Source organism: Emys orbicularis, chromosome 7, assembly GCF_028017835.1.
Source record: "Emys orbicularis isolate rEmyOrb1 chromosome 7, rEmyOrb1.hap1, whole genome shotgun sequence".
Classification (NCBI taxonomy): Eukaryota; Metazoa; Chordata; order Testudines; family Emydidae; genus Emys; species Emys orbicularis.
Window position 1 is genome coordinate 76,095,334 of NC_088689.1, and position 17,662 is coordinate 76,112,995.

General features: G+C 50.7%; 1 protein-coding gene across 1 annotated transcript in view; it reads left to right on the forward strand.

The window, feature by feature from the left end:
• The window catches only part of SYNPO2L (synaptopodin 2 like), a 54,602-nt gene extending 42,567 nt beyond the window's left edge, over positions 1-12,035 (forward strand). The window contains exon 4 of the mRNA XM_065408333.1: positions 9,709-12,035. Coding sequence (XP_065264405.1) covers positions 9,709-12,035 — 2,327 coding nt within the window. The remainder of the gene's footprint in view (positions 1-9,708) is intronic.
• The last annotated feature ends 5,627 nt before the right edge of the window (positions 12,036-17,662 follow it).

Consider the following 17,662-nt stretch of genomic DNA (forward strand, 5'->3'; position numbering starts at 1 on the left):
CAAAGAGAGGGTCTAAACTGAGGTGCTGTTAGCAAAGGCCATAAACGGGAACCAGCAGAAGGTTTATACAAATCCACTGGAAGTATGAGGATGATGGGGGAGGGGAGGGCTGCTGCTCAACAGGGAAGGAGAGCAGCTAACAGATGGCAAAGAGAAAGCTGATATGCTGACAGCTACTTCGCTTTAGTCTCCTTTAAAACTGATAATAGTAACAGGAGAATAAGTAAGGCCAGGCCCTCCCCTAGTATAATCAGCATAGTTCCATGGAAGTAGATGAAGCTACACTGACTTACATCAGCACAGGATCTGGCCCTTAATGAACAAGGAATGGGAGCATTCACAAGACAGGATCGGGGCGAGCAGATTACAAATAACTTGTTACACTGAGTATATTGAAAAGAGCAGGGCTTGGTCACATTCACCCTCGAGGTTTAACCTGAGGAACTAGCGGAAGATGTGTCAGACATTATTTCTGAGAGCTCCTGGAGGACAGGAGAGGTCTATGAGGAAGAGAGCAAACATAGCGCCTATATTTAAGAAAGAGGCATGGAGATGCAGAGAATTACAGAGCAGTATGTTTAGCTCCAACAAAGTTACTGTGGCAGCCAGTTTGAAAGCACCAGCAGAAAATAAGGTGATAAATAATGAACAACATAGATTAATCACAACCAAAGAGATCAGACAGCCATGTGACAAGATAACAGGCTTAGTCGCTGAAGGAAATACAGTGCACATAGTACACGCTGACTTTAGTAAGATACTTGATATGGTTCCACATGATATTCCCATAAGGCAATGAAAGCCATGCGGATTAGGTGGAACCACTGTACGATGCTACACAATTGACTAAGAATAGAATAGAGAGAATAGTTATTAATGGTTCATGATGTCTCACTGGGAGGAGGTTTTAACTGGAGTTCTGCCAGTGTCCATTCTGGGTCCAATAGTACTACTTCTGCCTTTTCTCCCTTGTGGCCAGCAAACACTAATCTATATCAATCACATGCTGCCCTCTCCACCTCCATGTTATGTGACTGCAGAAGAGAGGAGGATTTAAAAGAAACAAACTGAACTTTAAGTCAGCACTTCCCCTCTTCTCCCAGCATGTCTTGCCCTATGTGGGTCTGTCTATGGTGGAGCTGGAGGTGTAATTTACAACTCACATAGACATACCCACGCTTGCTCTGATCAAGCTAGCGAGCTAAAAGTAGCAGGTTAGCCATGTCTGCAGAGGCAGCAGGACAGGCTAGCCACCCTTAGTAAGTACCTAGGGTTTCAGAAGGGATTGTACTTGGGGAGGCTGGCTCCTCATGCCGCCTGCGCAATGGCAGCTACGCTGCTATTTTTAGCGCAGTAGCTCGATCAGAGCCAGCGCAGGTACATCTACCCATGCTGGAAATTACACCTCCAACTCCAGTGTGGACATTTCAATTTCCTCAGGGCAGGGACTAGTTTTATTTGTTTCTTTTGCAGTCCTGAGCTCACTGTGGTTAACAAATAAGGACAGTCAATAACACTAATACTCATTTTAATGAATGGCTTAGAGGATGGAGTGGAGATTATGGTGCATTTAGCAATATGCAGCTGATATAAATAAGGGAAGGAGTTGCACAGTTGGTTCTCCAGAGGATGGGCTATTTAAATGTAGTAGGAGCTTGATAGATGGGAGAAATGGGCTAAAGTCAATCAAATGCCAAAGACAAATGCAAAGAAATTCAGGGCTAATCAAATGCACAGATACAGATAGTGAGTATAGCTGGCTATAGTACCATAGAGTAAGTGCTGAGGGTTACAGTGAATGACACCCAGAATATGAGACAGACAAGGTGGGTGAGGTAATATCTTTAACTGGACCAACTTCTGTTGGTGAAAGAGACAAGCTTTTGAGCTACATAGAGCTCTTCTTCAGACCTTCAGCTTTGTGTAGCTTGAAAGCTTGTCTCTTTCACCAACAGAAGTTGGACCAATGAGAGATATTCATAGAATCATAGAAGATTAGGGTTAGAAGAGACCTCAGGAGGTCATCTAGTCCAACCCCCTGCTCAAAGCAGGACCAACACCAAGTAAATCATCCCAGCCAGGGCTTTGTCAAGCTTGATGTTAAAAACCTCTAAGGATGGAGATTCCATCACCTCCCTAGGTAACCCATTCCAGTGCTTCACCACCCTTCTAGTGAAATAGTGTTTCCTAATATCCAACCTAAACTCCCCCACTGTAACGTGAGACCATTGCTCCTTGTTCTGTCATCTGACACCACTGAGAAAAGCCTAGCTCCATCCTCTTTGGAACCCCCCTTCAGGTTGTTGAAGGCTGCTATCAAATCCCCCATCACTCTTCTTTTCTGCAGACTAAATAAGTCCAGTTCCCTCAGCCTCTCTTCATAAGTCATATGCCCCAGCCCTCTAATAATTTTTGTTGCCCTCCGCTGGACTCTCTCCAATTTGTCCATATCCCTTCTGTAGTGGGGGGACCAAAACTGGACACAATACTCCAGGTGTGGCCTCACCAGTGCCAAATAGAGGGGAATAATCACTTCCCTCGATCTGCTGGCAATGCTCCTACTAATACAGCCCAATATGCCGTTAGCCTTCTTGGCAACAAGGGCACACTGCTGACTCATATCCAGCTTCTTGTCCACTGTAATCCCCAGGTCCTTTTCTGAAGAACTGCTGCTTAGCCAGTCGGTCCCCAGCCTGTAGCGGTGCATGGGATTCTTCCTTCCTAAGTGCAGGACTCTGCACTTGTCCTTGTTGAACCTCATCAAATTTCTTTTGGCCCAATCCTCCAATTTGTCTAGGTCACTCTGGACCCTATCCCTAGCCTCCAGCGTATCTACCTCTCCTTCCAGCTTAGTGTCATCTGCAAACTTGCTGAGGGTGCAATTCATCCCATCATCCAGATCATTAATAAAGATGTTAAACAAAACCGGCCCCAGGACCGACCCCTGGGGCACTCTGCTTGATACCAGCTGCCAACTAGACATCGAGCCGTTGATCACTGCCCGACAATCTAGCCAGCTTTTTATCCACCCTATAGTCCATTCATCCAATCCATACTTCTTTAACTTGCTGGCAAGAATACTGTGGGAGACTGTATCAAAAGCTTTGCTAAAGTCAAGATATATCACATTGATCACTACCCTCACCCACCTTGTCTCTCTAATATCCTGGGGCCATGGCTCTAACAACACTGCAAACAATGAGAATATACGTCAATGATGCAGTGCTATCACAAAAAATGCAAAAGCCAGACTCACTGGTATGCCCTGGCTGCTTTGTGCTGCTCCAGTGAGCCAAAGCAGCTATGAACTTTGCAAGAAGAAAGTTTCCCCAGTTGTAGCCTTGTCCCAGAATGCTACACAGGTGACACTGAGCGTGAGGTGTTAGGGAGGCAACACTGGCTACACATGCAGTCAGGGCCGGCGCAACCCATTAGGCGACCTAGGCGGTCGCCTAGGGTACTAACATTTGGGAGGCGGCGACCGCGGTGGCCGGATCTTCGGCCGCCCCGGTCGTCGGCGGTATTTCGGGGGCAGTACCTTCCGCCGCCTCTGTCAGGGGCGGCAGTTTGGGGGCGGGACCTTCTGCCGCCTCTGTCGGGGGCGGCATTTTGGGGCGGGACCTTCCGCCACCTAGGGCGGCAAAAAAGCTGGCAGCGCTCCTGCATGCAGTTTTCCCGAGTACTTCAGATGAGCACTTTCTGATGGAAGGGAACTTGCCTGAGGGAACAGCTTCTCCCTCAGATTGTTCAGGGCTCCAGGAGGAAACAGCAAGGCTCACATGACTTTGCGAAAAGTGGAGATGCCTCCGCTCCCTCTCTCCTTGGTAAAACTCTTAACTATTAGCGCAGCAGAGGGTCAGCCATGTCTTAAGTCTTCATAGCCAAGAGTTTCCAAAGTAAGTAGTAACTTGGGCTATACTTTAAAGAAGCCTGATTTGCAGATAAGGCTGAGCACCTTGTCCCTGAAAATCAAGGCCCTTTAAAGTGGTGTCTCAAATTGGGCTCCCAAAAATCACTAGTCACTTTTGAAAATCTTGGCCCCTGAGAGTATTAAGGACCTGATTCAGCAAAATACTTAAGTATAGACTGAATTTTAAATATGTGCTTAAGTATGACTTCAGTAGGAGTAAGTGCTTTTCTGAATAGGGATGGATCTAAGCACAAGCATAAAGTTAAACATGTGTTTAAATGCTGAATGGGAGCTTACATCAGTAAACCACCTTTCAGAGGTGATGGTTGTATTCCAGTTCCTAGGACTGAGGAAAGGGCTTTTTTTGTCCCAAGAGTTATGCCATTAATTTAAAGAAAATAATATATTAATTATTTATAAACTTATTGTTTGCAACTCCAACACTAGTTGTGGGTTGATAAGCTGGCTCTGAATAGGGAAATGCCTTTTAGTCCAGTGGAACCTATTCAAGATCTTATTTTGAAAGGACCTCAAATCTAAAGAACATGAAGTTTCCATAACCTCTAATGACTGACTGAATGAGTGATCTGCAACATCAGCTATGGAAAAATGACCTTCTGGAACAGAAATAGCTGGAAAAATAGAATTCCAGGTGACACCATTTGAAAGAGCAGCATTCCATAATTATTTAATCACATAGGAATAGATTCCCATTTATGATCTTAGCAGTTACATTCCTTCTTTTATGGAGATTGCTTCATAATGCTTCTTAGGGCTTGGGTCTTTATTAATAAAAGCTCCCACTAAGCCTAATTGTTCTGTAGCAAACAAATGAGCTCGCAGTATTAGGTATGTGAGTGGCTCAGCTAATTTGTGTATTCACTTGTTTTTGTTCTTGTCTTAAGTCCTGATCCTGCAATAATTTCTGCATATGCTTAACTTTCCTACATTAAGTAGTTCCACTCATTTCATGGTAGTAAAGATAAGCCTATGCATGAGTTTTTCTAGGATCAGTGCCTAATTGCATAAGTTACTCCTTATGGATTATTTCTACAGAATGTAATAGGGACAAATCAGCATTCTATAGAAATTAACTAAAAGGTTTCTATAGAAATTACCCTCAATACCTATAGAAGTTAGTGGAATTATATCCTTCCTGTAGAATTTTTAAACTGCTTGTTTGAATTTTTAAACTGCTTGTTATTAGAGAGTGATATTCCTGCTATAGACACCCATAGGTTAGTTTAAAATAATTTTAAAAGGTTACCATGTTCTACTAGATTCTATAGGACTTTTCCCTAAGGTATTTTATTTCTGAATGTATAAATATTCATAATGGAAGATGATTAAACTCTTTTGTTTTATCACTCTCTGAGAGCCCATATATGTGAGAGCAGATCTGTTCTTCAGGGATATTACCTGCTGAGCTCCCATTCACTGCAGTAAGGCAGTGACTATTGGATTTCAGGGGCACTGTCAGACCATCACTGGCCAGCCTCTACTCTAAATATGCTAACCCTGGAGAGGAGTTGCCTGACTCATGGGGCACTGTGTTTCTAAATCTCTGACTGCTGCAAAGGGAGAATCACCTGGTAAGGCCACTTTAAAAAAGTTGGGGGTTTTAATTGAGAGTGACTTTATTGCTCACAGAGAAGACGAGCTGTTGGTACAAACCCAGCTAGACACAGAGTAGAGAGGTGCTGTGCAAGCCTCCACCACAGAGGTTTGAAAACAAACTCCAGCTCTGCCCTGCAAATCACTCCCTGCCCCACCATCACTACTCATTCCCAGGTCCTCACATCATTCTAACACAATTCTGTCTCGCCTCCCCCCTCCTCTCTCCAGTGCTGGGCATCCACACAGCTCTGCCAATACATCCCAGTCTTTGCATCCAGTGCCTGCCTTCTAATACCATTCCTCGGCCCTTCATATGGATGTGCCAACACACCTTAGCCCTGTAGGTAACATCCTCTGCAGTCCAGTTGTGGGTCTCCCATACTCAACTCAACCATGAACGTACAGGCACTCAGTAACCCTGACACACCTCTGTCAATGCAGCCCTGAGTCCCTGTCCTGGACTGGGTCTCCTAGGGCATAGAATAAAAGTGATACACACAGGAAGAGAGAATCTCTCCCCCTATATCTCTTCCTCCTTGTCTTGATCTGAGAACTGCGTGGTCCCTAAGTGTTTGTGCTGAATGTACCCCCTCCTTTTGTGTGCATTTCTCCTGCTCCCCCCAGTGGGACAGGAGACAGCAGCAACCCAAGGGTATGGAAAGAAACGAGTACTTTAGCTCTAAATGCTTCACAACGAGGGGCTGGAAACACTGTTCATTCTCTGACGCTTGCACTGCACAAAGATTGCTGGTAGCCAGCGTATTTTCTTATTTTTAAACCCAGGCTACAGAGGGAGGAAAGAGGAGGGGGAGAGTGTTTAAGTGACAGGTGACAATGTCCATCACACTGCCCGGTGATGAAGCACAGAGGATAAAAATAGAGAACATGACCTCATGGCTTTTGGTAGAGATGCCTAAGAGACAAAAGAGAGGCTTTAAAAGGCTTGTGGAGCTGATAGCAAAGGGCTTGGACGCTTGAGAGTTTTGGTTCTGCTCCAGCCGGGCGCTGCTCTGCCTCTCTCTCTATGGAGAGCTGTGAGTTAAATGGACTTTGTGACATGCCCAAGTCTCCAGGCCTGGACGCTGCTTTCAAGAGCTTGGATCAGCCCTATGCAGGTACAGACTTCCTTCCTTCCTCTGCTCTCCTAGCCAAACTTTAACGCGTTGCCAGAAGAGCATTTTCCTCTCCCATTTGTCTCAAATTGCTGTTGGCCTTTGTGACTTGAATACTTTGAACATTGTGCCGGGGGTGGGGAAGGATTTAAAGTGCAAGGAATAAAGTGCTTTCTATTGGTGAGCTGGGGAGTAGGAACTGGGGGATGGGCAGGAAGCCAGGGTGTCAGGAAGGGGCTTAGCAATTATCTGTAAAGGGCCAAGGAACCTCAAAGCACAGGGAGTCTAGTTCTAATGAATGCCGAAGAGGCTGGAATCTTGGAACGATGCAAGATGCTGGGGGCAAACTTGTGACTGGTGGGAAGCTGCATCTGGATATTGTTACTGAGGCAGGGCCCAGTGTTGGTGGAATCACACCCTGGCTGCTTTTAAGCCTCTCCTAGTAGGGGTTTCCAAGCCCCAAACTCCAGAGCTAAGACCCTTCATGATGCTCTGCTGCCACCTGTGCCTGCACAGACCTTAGCATCTGAAGGCACCGCTCCTTAGCCATGGCTTGCCAATGCCAGAAATCTCCCCCCTCACAGCCCACAGGGCGAATGTCTCTGGACAGTGAGGCTGGCTTCACCTCTGGGGCCCTGCTTTTAGCCTCAACAGGTTTGGAACCAGAACTTGAGCCAGGCAGTGTTCCTTTGACGGGGTGAGTGACTGAGACTAGCCAGTGGGGGTCTGCTCTGTGAGGGAAATCTCACTGCTCTCCCCTACTGTGCGCTTGAGAGAAAACTGAGTTGTGACTGTAGCCCTGTGGCGCCACTCCCCCCAGCTGACTCCAGAAGGGCAAAGCCAGGGGAGCAACAAGACGCAGTGAAAGGATGTGAACTATGAGTCTTGAGTCAATGATGCTGAACTGACCCACTCTGTAAGAGTGGGGGGAGGGGTTCCTAGCTCAGCGCATGCCAGTGCAAAAGGGGCACCCATTCTTTTGCCATTAGCACACTGGCATTTTTGCTCATTATTTCCAGCCCTCTAGTTGCAAGGGGAGAGGGCTGGCTCTTGTGTACGGAGTGAGAAGCTGCTGACCTTTTCCTTGTTGGATCTCCGTCTGGAGCTGCCTCGCTGTAGCTAACCTGGAGCCATGATGTTTGTTATGAAATGGCTCCAGGCAAAGCCTGGTGAGGGGACTTTCATTGAATTTATTGAAAGCTTCCTAGCATCACAACCTCTCTGACATTCCAGAGCCTGTTTTGAAAGCCTGGGGTGGGAGTGGATGATATTCCTGAATGGGGTGACCAGGAGCCGCAGGGACCAAATGACACATGCTACAGCTTTGTGACCTTTGCAGATGGGCTGTTTGAGGGCGGGAAGGGGGAGAGGGAAACTACGGCCCCAGGGGTGATACAGAGGGCCCAAGAGGACTCATTGGTATCATGGTTAGGCAAGCTCTGTGCCCACTGCTGCCTTCCCCCGTTGTGGGCTAACTTGTCCACAGCTGTTCTTCCCTGTTGCAACAATGCCCTGGGGTAAAGTGGCCCCAGGTGAGATCTGTGAGGCTGCGCAGTTCAGGTCCTGGGGAGAACTAGCAGCATTCCTCAGCAGTACATTAGTGCCTCTCCTATCCCGCCCCCCCCCCACTAGATCCAGTGGGGGTCGCCTTAGCAGGACTGCGTATTGTGTCTCTGCTGCAGGAATGCTGGGGCTCGAAGGACAGGGGAAGGTGCTGTGCAGTTTATTGACCAGTGAGTGGAAGCTTACTGAGAGCATCTTTGTCCTCTCTCCTGGTGCTGCTCGAAGCACAGAGGCTGCTGTTAAAGGGATGCAGTGCAGATGAGAAGCAGGGAAAGGTCTTTTCCCCCAGTGGAAAGGGTCAGGAGCAAGAAAAAGGAATGAGAAATCACTTGGAGATTATTTTTTCTTTCAGGTTTCTGTTGGTTTCAGAGTCCAAGTCTCTAGTTGTGCCTATGAACTCTCTTCTCACAGCTGCCCTTGGGTTCACCCTTGACTCTTTCAGAGCTCCCCCCTCACCTTGCACACTGGGCAGAGAACACACTGTCCCATCATATGGGCTTTGCTGGTCAGCAGGCTGGCAGAGGTGGTGGAAAATGATTAGCCTGTGTTTTTCGGCCAAGGCCCTGACAGGTGTTGGCTTTTCCAGCAGCGAAGGCCATGGGAGAGCCTGTGCAAAAGGATTCTTTCTGGCCTGGCTGACCAGTTCTGAAGGGCAGGCAGCTGGGATTCCTGTTCATGTGCATAGTGACTCTGTCCTGGCTGGGCACAGGCAAGAGGTTATGGGAGAGCGTGAAACATTGCTCTCATGGCTGCAGGTTTTGTACTGTCCTTATCGCACTTTTCAGGGGGCAGTGAAGGTGCGCTCACAGTATCACCATAGCACTCATCACTGACACTGTCCAGCCCAGTTCACAGGCAGCCCACAAGGGGCTAGGGAGGGGGGAGCAAGACGCTTTCCTGCCCTTGCACACCTGGGCGGGGCCTGCTCACCCTAGTGGTTGCTGCATTCTGGGGAGCACTGGGACTGCTTGTTCCCGCTTCTCCCAGGAAGCAGGGCTCTGAAAAGGGAGGGACATGTCTCTGGCCAGCCCTCCCAGCAGGGCTTCCCAGGGGTGATCACAAGCTGCTCCACCTGGTGCAAATTGCAAAGTGCGGGTTGAAATGTCCTGATGAGTAACAGGAACAATTTTCTGCGGACACATATCCACAAAACAACCCCCCAGGAAATTCAGTCAGACCCTTGGCCATCTCTGTTAAGAGAAAGCGCTGGGTCTGAGCAGGTAACAGGGACTGAGCCATCTCTGACCTCTGCCACAGGCTGGCTGTCCGGAAGATGAGGGTCCCTGGCAGTAGGTGGGGAAGCCCGTCCCACGGTGTGTGCATGAAAAAGAGAGGGCTGCAATTTTCATTATGTTCATGTCATTTTTTCCTAACGTTCTGGTCGGGGTGAGGTGGGAGTGACTCTCATTGTATGGACACCAGAAACACTCAGTCCAGTTGTTGCCAAAGCTTTGTAAGTCCAGTCCTCTACGGAGCCCTGAACTTGCCTCCTTTTTTCCCTTGCAGAGCTGCACCGCAGTGAGAGCACACAGGAGAAGAATGTGAAAGAAGCCAAAACCAAATGCAGGACGATTGCGTCCCTGCTGACGGATGCGCCAAACCCTCACTCCAAGGGTGTGCTGATGTTCAAGAAGCGCAGGCAGAGAGCTAAGAAGTACACCCTGGTCAGCTTTGGGAGCGTCGACGAGGACCGCTGTTACGAGGAGGAGGATGGTGTCTTCCCAACCAGTGAGTCAGAATTTGATGAGGAAGGCTTCTCAGATGCCCGAAGCTTAACCAACCACTCGGATTGGGATAACACTTACCTGGACATTGAAAAGCCCAAGCCAGAGTCTGAGCAGCAGCTGGGGCAGACGCAGCAGGGTCTGAGTGAAGCCTCCGGCAGAGGAGCACGGTTATTTGAGCAGCAGAGGGAGAGGTCTGGTCAGTATATGGTGGAGAAAGCCCCAGCTCAGAAGCCAGAGAGCCATCAGCCATCGCCAGGTGTCGTGCCAAAGCAGAGCATGATGAACGGAGAAGTGCCTACTCCACAGAAGGCCAACACGACCCCACTGAGTATCCATGTGGAAGCAGTACAGTTATCCAGCAAGCTGCCATCATCTACCTCTGCTCAGGTCCAGTCTCCACTGGGCAGCATTGGAGGAGGTGCCCAGCCATCTCCAGGCACAGAGGGCCTCTTCAACAGATCCGCACGGCCCTTCACTCCTGGATTTTCAGGGCAGCGTCCTGTGACTTCCTCCGTCATCTTCAGGCCTTTGGCTCCCAAGAAAAGTGGTGGCAGTCTAGGGGGGCAGAGCACCGCTGCTCCACCTTTCTCACCAGGAACTCCTGTACCACCTCCCACTGAATCAGTGATGGCATACAATGGTCCAGCAAGCTCCTCAACATCTCTGTATATTCCAGCACCAGGCAGGCCAACACCACCAGGGGTACCACAGCCAGGCACAGGCGGAAGTGCTCCTGAGACTAAGACACCCACAAACCCAGCCATGACCTCCACGGCTTCCATAGTTCTAACCACTCCCTCTAAGCCAGCGGGGGCTACAGCAACACCTCAACCACGAGGGACATCTTCTTCCTCCTTGTATATCAGCCCAGCGCCGCAGCAACCCAGCGTGGTGAGCAGCTCTCTGCTACCAAGCCAGCCATATCCTGTTGTCTCCCCAACTACTCCACAACCTGCTTCTGAGCCCTTAACATCCAGGGAGCAGCGGATCGCAGTGCCAGCCCCCCGAACTGGCATCTTGCAGGAGGCTCGCCGGCGGGGCAGCAAGAAGCCCATGTTCAATACCATAGAAGAGAAGAAGAAGAATTCACCCAACCCTGAGCTTCTGTCTCTGGTGCAGAACCTGGATGAGAAACCCAAAGGCGACCACCCAGGGGCGGGCTTTGAGTCTGGTCCTGAGGAGGACTTCCTCAGCCTAGGAGCCGAGGCCTGCAACTTCATGCAGTCCTCAGGCCGCAAGTTCAAGGCCCCTCCCCCAGTGGCTCCTAAGCCTCAGCAGCAAGGTGCCTCTGCCGGACTAGTAAACGGTGCCCATGACATGCCACAGCTGAAGGGCAAAGGGGCAGAGCTTTTCGCCAAGCGACAGAGCCGCATGGACAAGTTTGTGGTGGAGGCAGCACCGAGGCCAGGGTCCAAGCCCAGGGCCCCCTCACCCACCCCTTCCCTACCATCATCATGGAAGTATTCATCCAACATCCGTGCCCCACCCCCAATAGCTTACAACCCCTTGCATTCCCCCTTCTACCCCTTAGCAGCAAGCAAGTCTCAGGCTAGCAAAGCAGAGAGCAAAGTGAAAAAGGCACCCAGACAGAAATCGGGGATCAAGGCCATTGATTTCATGCGCCACCAACCCTACCAGCTAAAGTCGGCCATGTTCTGTTTTGGGGAGCCCCCCAGCACTGACACACAGAACCCTCCGCCCCAGCCAGCCCAGCAGTCCAGTTTGTCTTTCACCCCAGCCAAGCAGGCACCTGTGAAAACAGCCAGGACCTACGAGATCCGGCGGTTCTCCACACCTGCTCCCATGCCTACTTTGAGCAGCCTGGCACCCACAGTCCTCACTCCCCGCTCCGCCACCACACTGGATGAGCCAGTGTGGAAGACGGACATGACCTCCTCCGCACCCTCCACCCCTGCCCCTTTCCAGGCCAGTCCCAGCCAGGCCCCAAACCTGTACCAAAGCTCCCCAGAGCTCAGTCAGGTGGGCCAAGGGACTCCCCCACACCCAGCCTCCTCCTCCGGGTTCCAGGCAGCTAGACCCAGGTTCTCAGCAGCCAAAACTGGGATGCAGGCGCATGTGTGGAGGCCAGGCTCCGGGCACCAGTGAACCAGTACCTATCCCCTCTATCCCTCCCCCCATGGGCACGACTGGGTGCCTGACCAAGATAGTTTCCTTGGGTTTTCTTTAAAGTGAGCTCAATAAATTGGGGTGTGTGAAGCAAAAGGCAGAAAGGGGGGGGACTCCCTTCAAGGCCCCCCACTCCCCTTTGTTTTCAGCCTGGCAGCATCACTATGAGCTTTCCCAGCTGTGGCTAGAGCCAGAGGACTCAGGAGGAAAACAGAGACAGGGCGATAGTCTCCAGCCTGCTTCTGCCCACAGCTGCATGGCAATGAAACCCTGTCTCTGGGGCCAGGGGAATGGGAGGGACAGACTGTCATGCTAAGGGGTAGGTAGCACTTTTCATCTCCAGTGGGCTTTAGAAACAAGACTCTGTTAACCCTTTCAGTGCCCCAGTAAGGCAGGTGCCATCCCATTGCTGCGGACAACAAGGCACTGTGCGCAGAAGGGTCCCACCCAGGCTCACATGGGAAGTGAGTGGCGGAGACATGACTGGAACCCAGGGTTGACCCCACCCCAGTGAAGTGAGAAATGAGACAGTGTTCCCCAGGCCTTCCTCTGCAGGGGAGCAGCAGGTGCTTTAGGGGACACTGGGACAGGAAGGGGATGTGGGCATCTACTCAGACTCACAGCACCTCTGCTCGCCCTGCTCAGGACAGCCATGGAGTGCTCATGCTCTTCCAGCAGCCAGGGTTGTGTTTGAGAAGCCAGCGGGGTCCCACCCTGGGAATTCCAGCTTCCTGGAGCCCTTCACCCAAGGAGGTGATCCCAGCTGGCTCCAAGCAGCAGAGGGCAGCTTGGAGGGCTGAAAGGTCGATGTGGGCCTGTGGTAAGTCTGGAGGAATGTGAGAGGGAAGGAGGGGTTTCCTGGGAAGCCAGAAGAGCAAAACGAGGCCCAGCTACTGACTGTTTAGTTCAGATGCTGTATGTGGGAGAGATGGTTCTGTGGGAGAGTGCAGGGCTGGCTTGTAATGGAGTTGGGGCTAACTTTAGATTCACATACCAGATTTTTGGGTCAGTCTCCGCTCTGGCAGGAGTTTTAGCTGCTGGAGTGGAGGTGATGAGCAATGTGAAGTTTCCCTGAGGACTCTTTGCTCAGCTGGGGAGGTCGGCCCCTCATGTGGGCTGACCCAGCCCAGCTGGAGGCAATGGGGAGAAGAAGAGTAGTGCATGAGGAGTCACATTAACTCAGAGCTTCCCCGGAGGGTTTGATAGTTACAGAATAGCCTAAAATCCCCTGGAAAGCATCAGTCACTCACCTGCACAGCTCTCCCCCGTTGGAACTGGGGGTAGGTGGTTAGTCATTCCTTTCATAGCTTGGTTTCGGGCAGGATGGCCTCAGACACCTGAGCTGTGCATGGACTCTTCCCTACACCAAGGACATGTGACAAAGGGGCACTCCCCTCCCCCAGGCAGCCATGCAGGGTATCAGCAAGGGCCATGGGTGGGTGGTGTTGAGCTCTGGGTTGCACATTTCCTGCAGTCTGCCTTCCTGCTCTTCAACCTTGCCCCCTCCCTCTTGTTTCAGCTGCTTTCCTAGCCTGATCCTGCAGACAGGAGAAAGCATGCATGCTGCTGATGCCAAAGGGGTGGGAGTAGGGTCACCACCATTGAATTCACAGCCCCTCCTCCAGTGACCTCCAAGGAGTGAGACTCTGAGACTAGGGCCATGACTGCACTACAGTGGCCCGGCTACAGTGCTGTTGCCATGCCACTGTAACCTCATTGAGTAGATGCAGACTACCACAGCGGAAGGGGGTTTTCCATTGCTGTAGGAACCTCCCCAAGCAACGGTAGCTAGGTTGACAGAAGCATTCTTCCATCTTTACCAGAGGTTAGGCTGTCATAGCTATGGTGCTCAGGAGTCTGGATTTTTCACACTGCTGAGTGCCTCAGCTATGTTAACATATGTGTTAAGTGTAGACCAGGCAGCTATGAACCCCTAACCCAGGCTGTGAGCTGTCTCCAAGTCAGCAGACATGCTCCTTCCTTTGAATTCGGATTCGAGATTAAAGGAGACTGATCTAAAGCTTTGGGTTAGCAAAACTGGGTTCGGTTTAGGCAGAGAATTGAGCTCAGAGGAGAGCACAGAACAGCTCTGTCTCCACTGTCTGACCAAACTGGGTCTGAAAACAGTTTGGCTGGAACAGCACTTAAACCAAACCCAAACTCGCTTTCTACACATGGTCTCAAGCCCAGTGTGGCCAGGCCCTATGATGTAGGCCCCTTTGCAATGAGAGACTAGAGCTCCTGCATGCCCCGTTGGTACGTGGTTCTAGAGCTTTCTGGTACCTCATCCCAATGGTCTGCTGGGACAGAGAGAGTGGGGGAACCTAACACAACGAGAGGCAGCTCTGTCATTGGGATAGATGGAACAAAATCAAAGTAAAATAAACATATTCTCATGCCAGCTCCATTCACATTTGCCCCAATCCAGCTGGGCCACTGTGTCCCAGCCCCAGAGCTTGTAGTGCACATTCCACTGGGGGCTCTGAGGCAGAAGCAACAGGACTGGAGGCAGTGGCAGCCTCTCCAGACTTCACTCACCAGCCCAGCAGCCACCAGCAGGGCTGAGGGGAACTTCCCAAAGGGCCCTTCGTTAATGAGCCATGGTGCAGCTCAGGTGATTTGCACCAGTGTCAGAGCCCCCAATATTAGCCTTGCCTGGGTGCGAGCAGCCATGCTGCGAGGCCCTACCTGAGTTAGTGTCCTCACTGGTCCTGCACTCTCCCATGTGTGTTGTTAGGACTTCAAGGGCCATAGCTCATGGCTTTCTGTGCGGCAGTAACCTGAGCTGCTGTGTGATTCTTTCCCAGAGCATTTGAGGAGAACTTGTCTCTCCTTCTGGGCACACAGGAGGAATTGGGGGAAGGTGCTGGAGGACTATCAGCACTCAAATGGTTTGGTCCACACTGCAAAGTGGGTGGGTTACCAGCCCAAGTGAAAGCCTGACCTGGGCTTTAGTTTATAGACCCATGATGAGTTAATTAGCCCCGGTGGGAAGCACCATTAAACTCAGATAACAGCTAGAGTTTTGTGTGTGGACAGGCATGAGGTTGGGGCTGTGAAAAGCTCGAGTTAACTCCCTAGTGAAGACAGACATTAGAAAAGCAAGTGGTTGCTCTAATACCACTGGCTGTCAGAGAATTACCCAGAGGAGACTGGGCGTGTTCTCAGGGAGGGACTGTGTTGGGAGCTCTAGTTCAGCACACGAAGGTCTCAGGAAGAGTATCTGAAACTGGGATTAATGGTGATTTAATCTGACCTAGCTGGAATCCTAATATGGAGCAATGTACTAATGTGAGAGTAAGAGGTGAGAACAGGGAGGGTGGGGGTTGTGCATTGGATTAGGACTTTCACCCCTAGAAACCTGGAGTCAAATCCGTATTCAGAACCAAATTAGAGGAGTCTCAGATGGGTCTCAGCCTAGCGTTTTGCTGACATCAGTTCACGTCACATCCTGACCCCACCGTTGTCCACCTGTGTTCAGGCAAGGACCAGGATTGGAGCAGCAGGGGAAGCTGCAGGCCAAGACCGAGGGCTGCAATAGACATGAGGTGTGAGTCAGGATTGAGATGCATCCATCAGCTGAGCTGTACCTGGGGCTGGGAAGAAGTCTACACAGTGCCCGCCTGTACCATTGCTGGCTTCTGCCACTATTGCCAGCATCTATGCAGGAGAGACCCAGGGGTGTCACAGGACAGAATACAAGAGGTGCATTTTTAGCATGAGGTGGGATTCAGTGCAACTAAAGTGAGTCTCCTCCGAGGACTGCAGCTGGGAACTTACTGCTGTTATTTCACTACCTCACACCAGAGCAGGGAAAAAACTCCCCCAGGAAGTGGGGAGGAGTGGTTCATGGCTCCATCCCATAACTACTCTGCAGAAGCCAGTTACCCCTCTCATGACCACTTGCCGAAAGCAGGGCAGCTCGCTGTCACATGGGGGGCCCTCTAAAGGGCCAGGCACCAGCCTCCCTGTGACAAGCTCTGCTAAGGAGAATGAGCTAACCCAGATCCGCCTGGGGATGGTTAATGGGATGAGTAGTTGGGTGGTAGTTAATTACTACCCGGACACTGGGGTCTGCAAGGGTTAGGAGTGCTCCATTCACAAATTAATGACCAGCTAATCATCCCATTAACCAGCCCTAGGTGAATCTGAGTTGGCTCATTCTCCGCAGTGGAGTTTGTCACAGGAGGCTGGTGCCTGACCCCTCAGAGGGCCAGCCCCTGTGACTTCTGCCTGGAGCCTACCTTCATTGTAAAATTCACCAGCTGTTAGAGACGCCGATTTAGGCAGAAAGTTTGTGTAAAGTTCTAGCTCGCCGCCATGCTGCAGAGACAGGCCCAACCCTCACTGAGCATTTGGACACTTAGTGAGGGGTCCATTTTATAGATCCCCATGGTTTTCCCTTCTCTCTCTGGCATGTTTGTAGGTTACAAAATTACAGGGATTGCAAGACAGGAAAACTATTTAGGTCTCCCTGTATTCGGAATAGGAGAGCTCACTGTGGCGTCCACCAGCAGAGGTAGTACTAGCCCATTGGGGGCCCTAAGCAGGAATATTTGTGCTCCCCAACACATAATAAAAAGAGAATAGGGGCTGCTCCGGGCCCTAAGCAATTGCTTAGTCTGCTTATGCTTAGCACTGGTGGCTCTGAGCAGAAGCTTTGAGCTAATGGGCTGACTGAGGTGGAGATGTCGCATATGAGTCTGGTATGGAGAAGCAGCTGCCTTTGGCCACAGCAGCTGCTCCCCACTCCCCTCCCCTGAGTCTTGATGATAGGAGAGCAGGAACAAGATTAGGGAACAGCTGTGTGTGCCAGTGGGAAAGTGAGGATAGGCTGAGGACAGGCTTCCAAAGGAGGGCACAGGGGCTCCTACCTACAGATAACTAGAGGCGTACCAAATTCATGATCCATTTTGGTCAATTTCATGGTCATAGGATTTTAAAAATTGTAAATGTCATGATTTCAGCTATTAAAATCTGAAATTTCACGGTGTTGTAATTTCAGGGGTCCTGACCCAAAAAGGAGTGTGTGGGGGGGGGGGGGGCAGGGGGGTTGTTGCAGTACTGCTACCCTTACTTCTGCATTGCTGCTGGCAGCGTCACTGCCTTCAGAGCTGGGCAGCTGGAAAGTGGCAGCTGCTGTCCAGAAGCCCAGCTCTGAAGGCAGAGCTGCCACTAGCAGCAGTGCAGAAGTAAGGGTGGCATGGTATGGTATTGCCACCCTTCTGCGCTGCTGCCTGCAGAGCTTGGCCCTCAGTCAGCAGCTGCCATTCTCTGGCCGCCCAGCTCTGAAGGCAGCACAGAAGTAAGCAATACCGCAATCCCCCTAAAATAACCTTATGACACCCCTCCTCCCCCGTGCAACTCCCTTTTGGGGAGGATCCCCAATTTGAGAAACACTGGTCTCACCAGTGAAATCTGTATAGTATAGGGTAAAAGCACACAAAAGACCAGATTTCATGGGGGGAGAGCAGATTTCATGGTCTGTGATACGTTTTTCACAGCCGTGAATTTGGTAGGGCCCTAAAGATAACCCAGCACCTGCAGCAGAGCAGGTCTGTTCTCCAGTGGGATTCAGTGCCCCCTCTCTCTCCACAGCAGGAGTA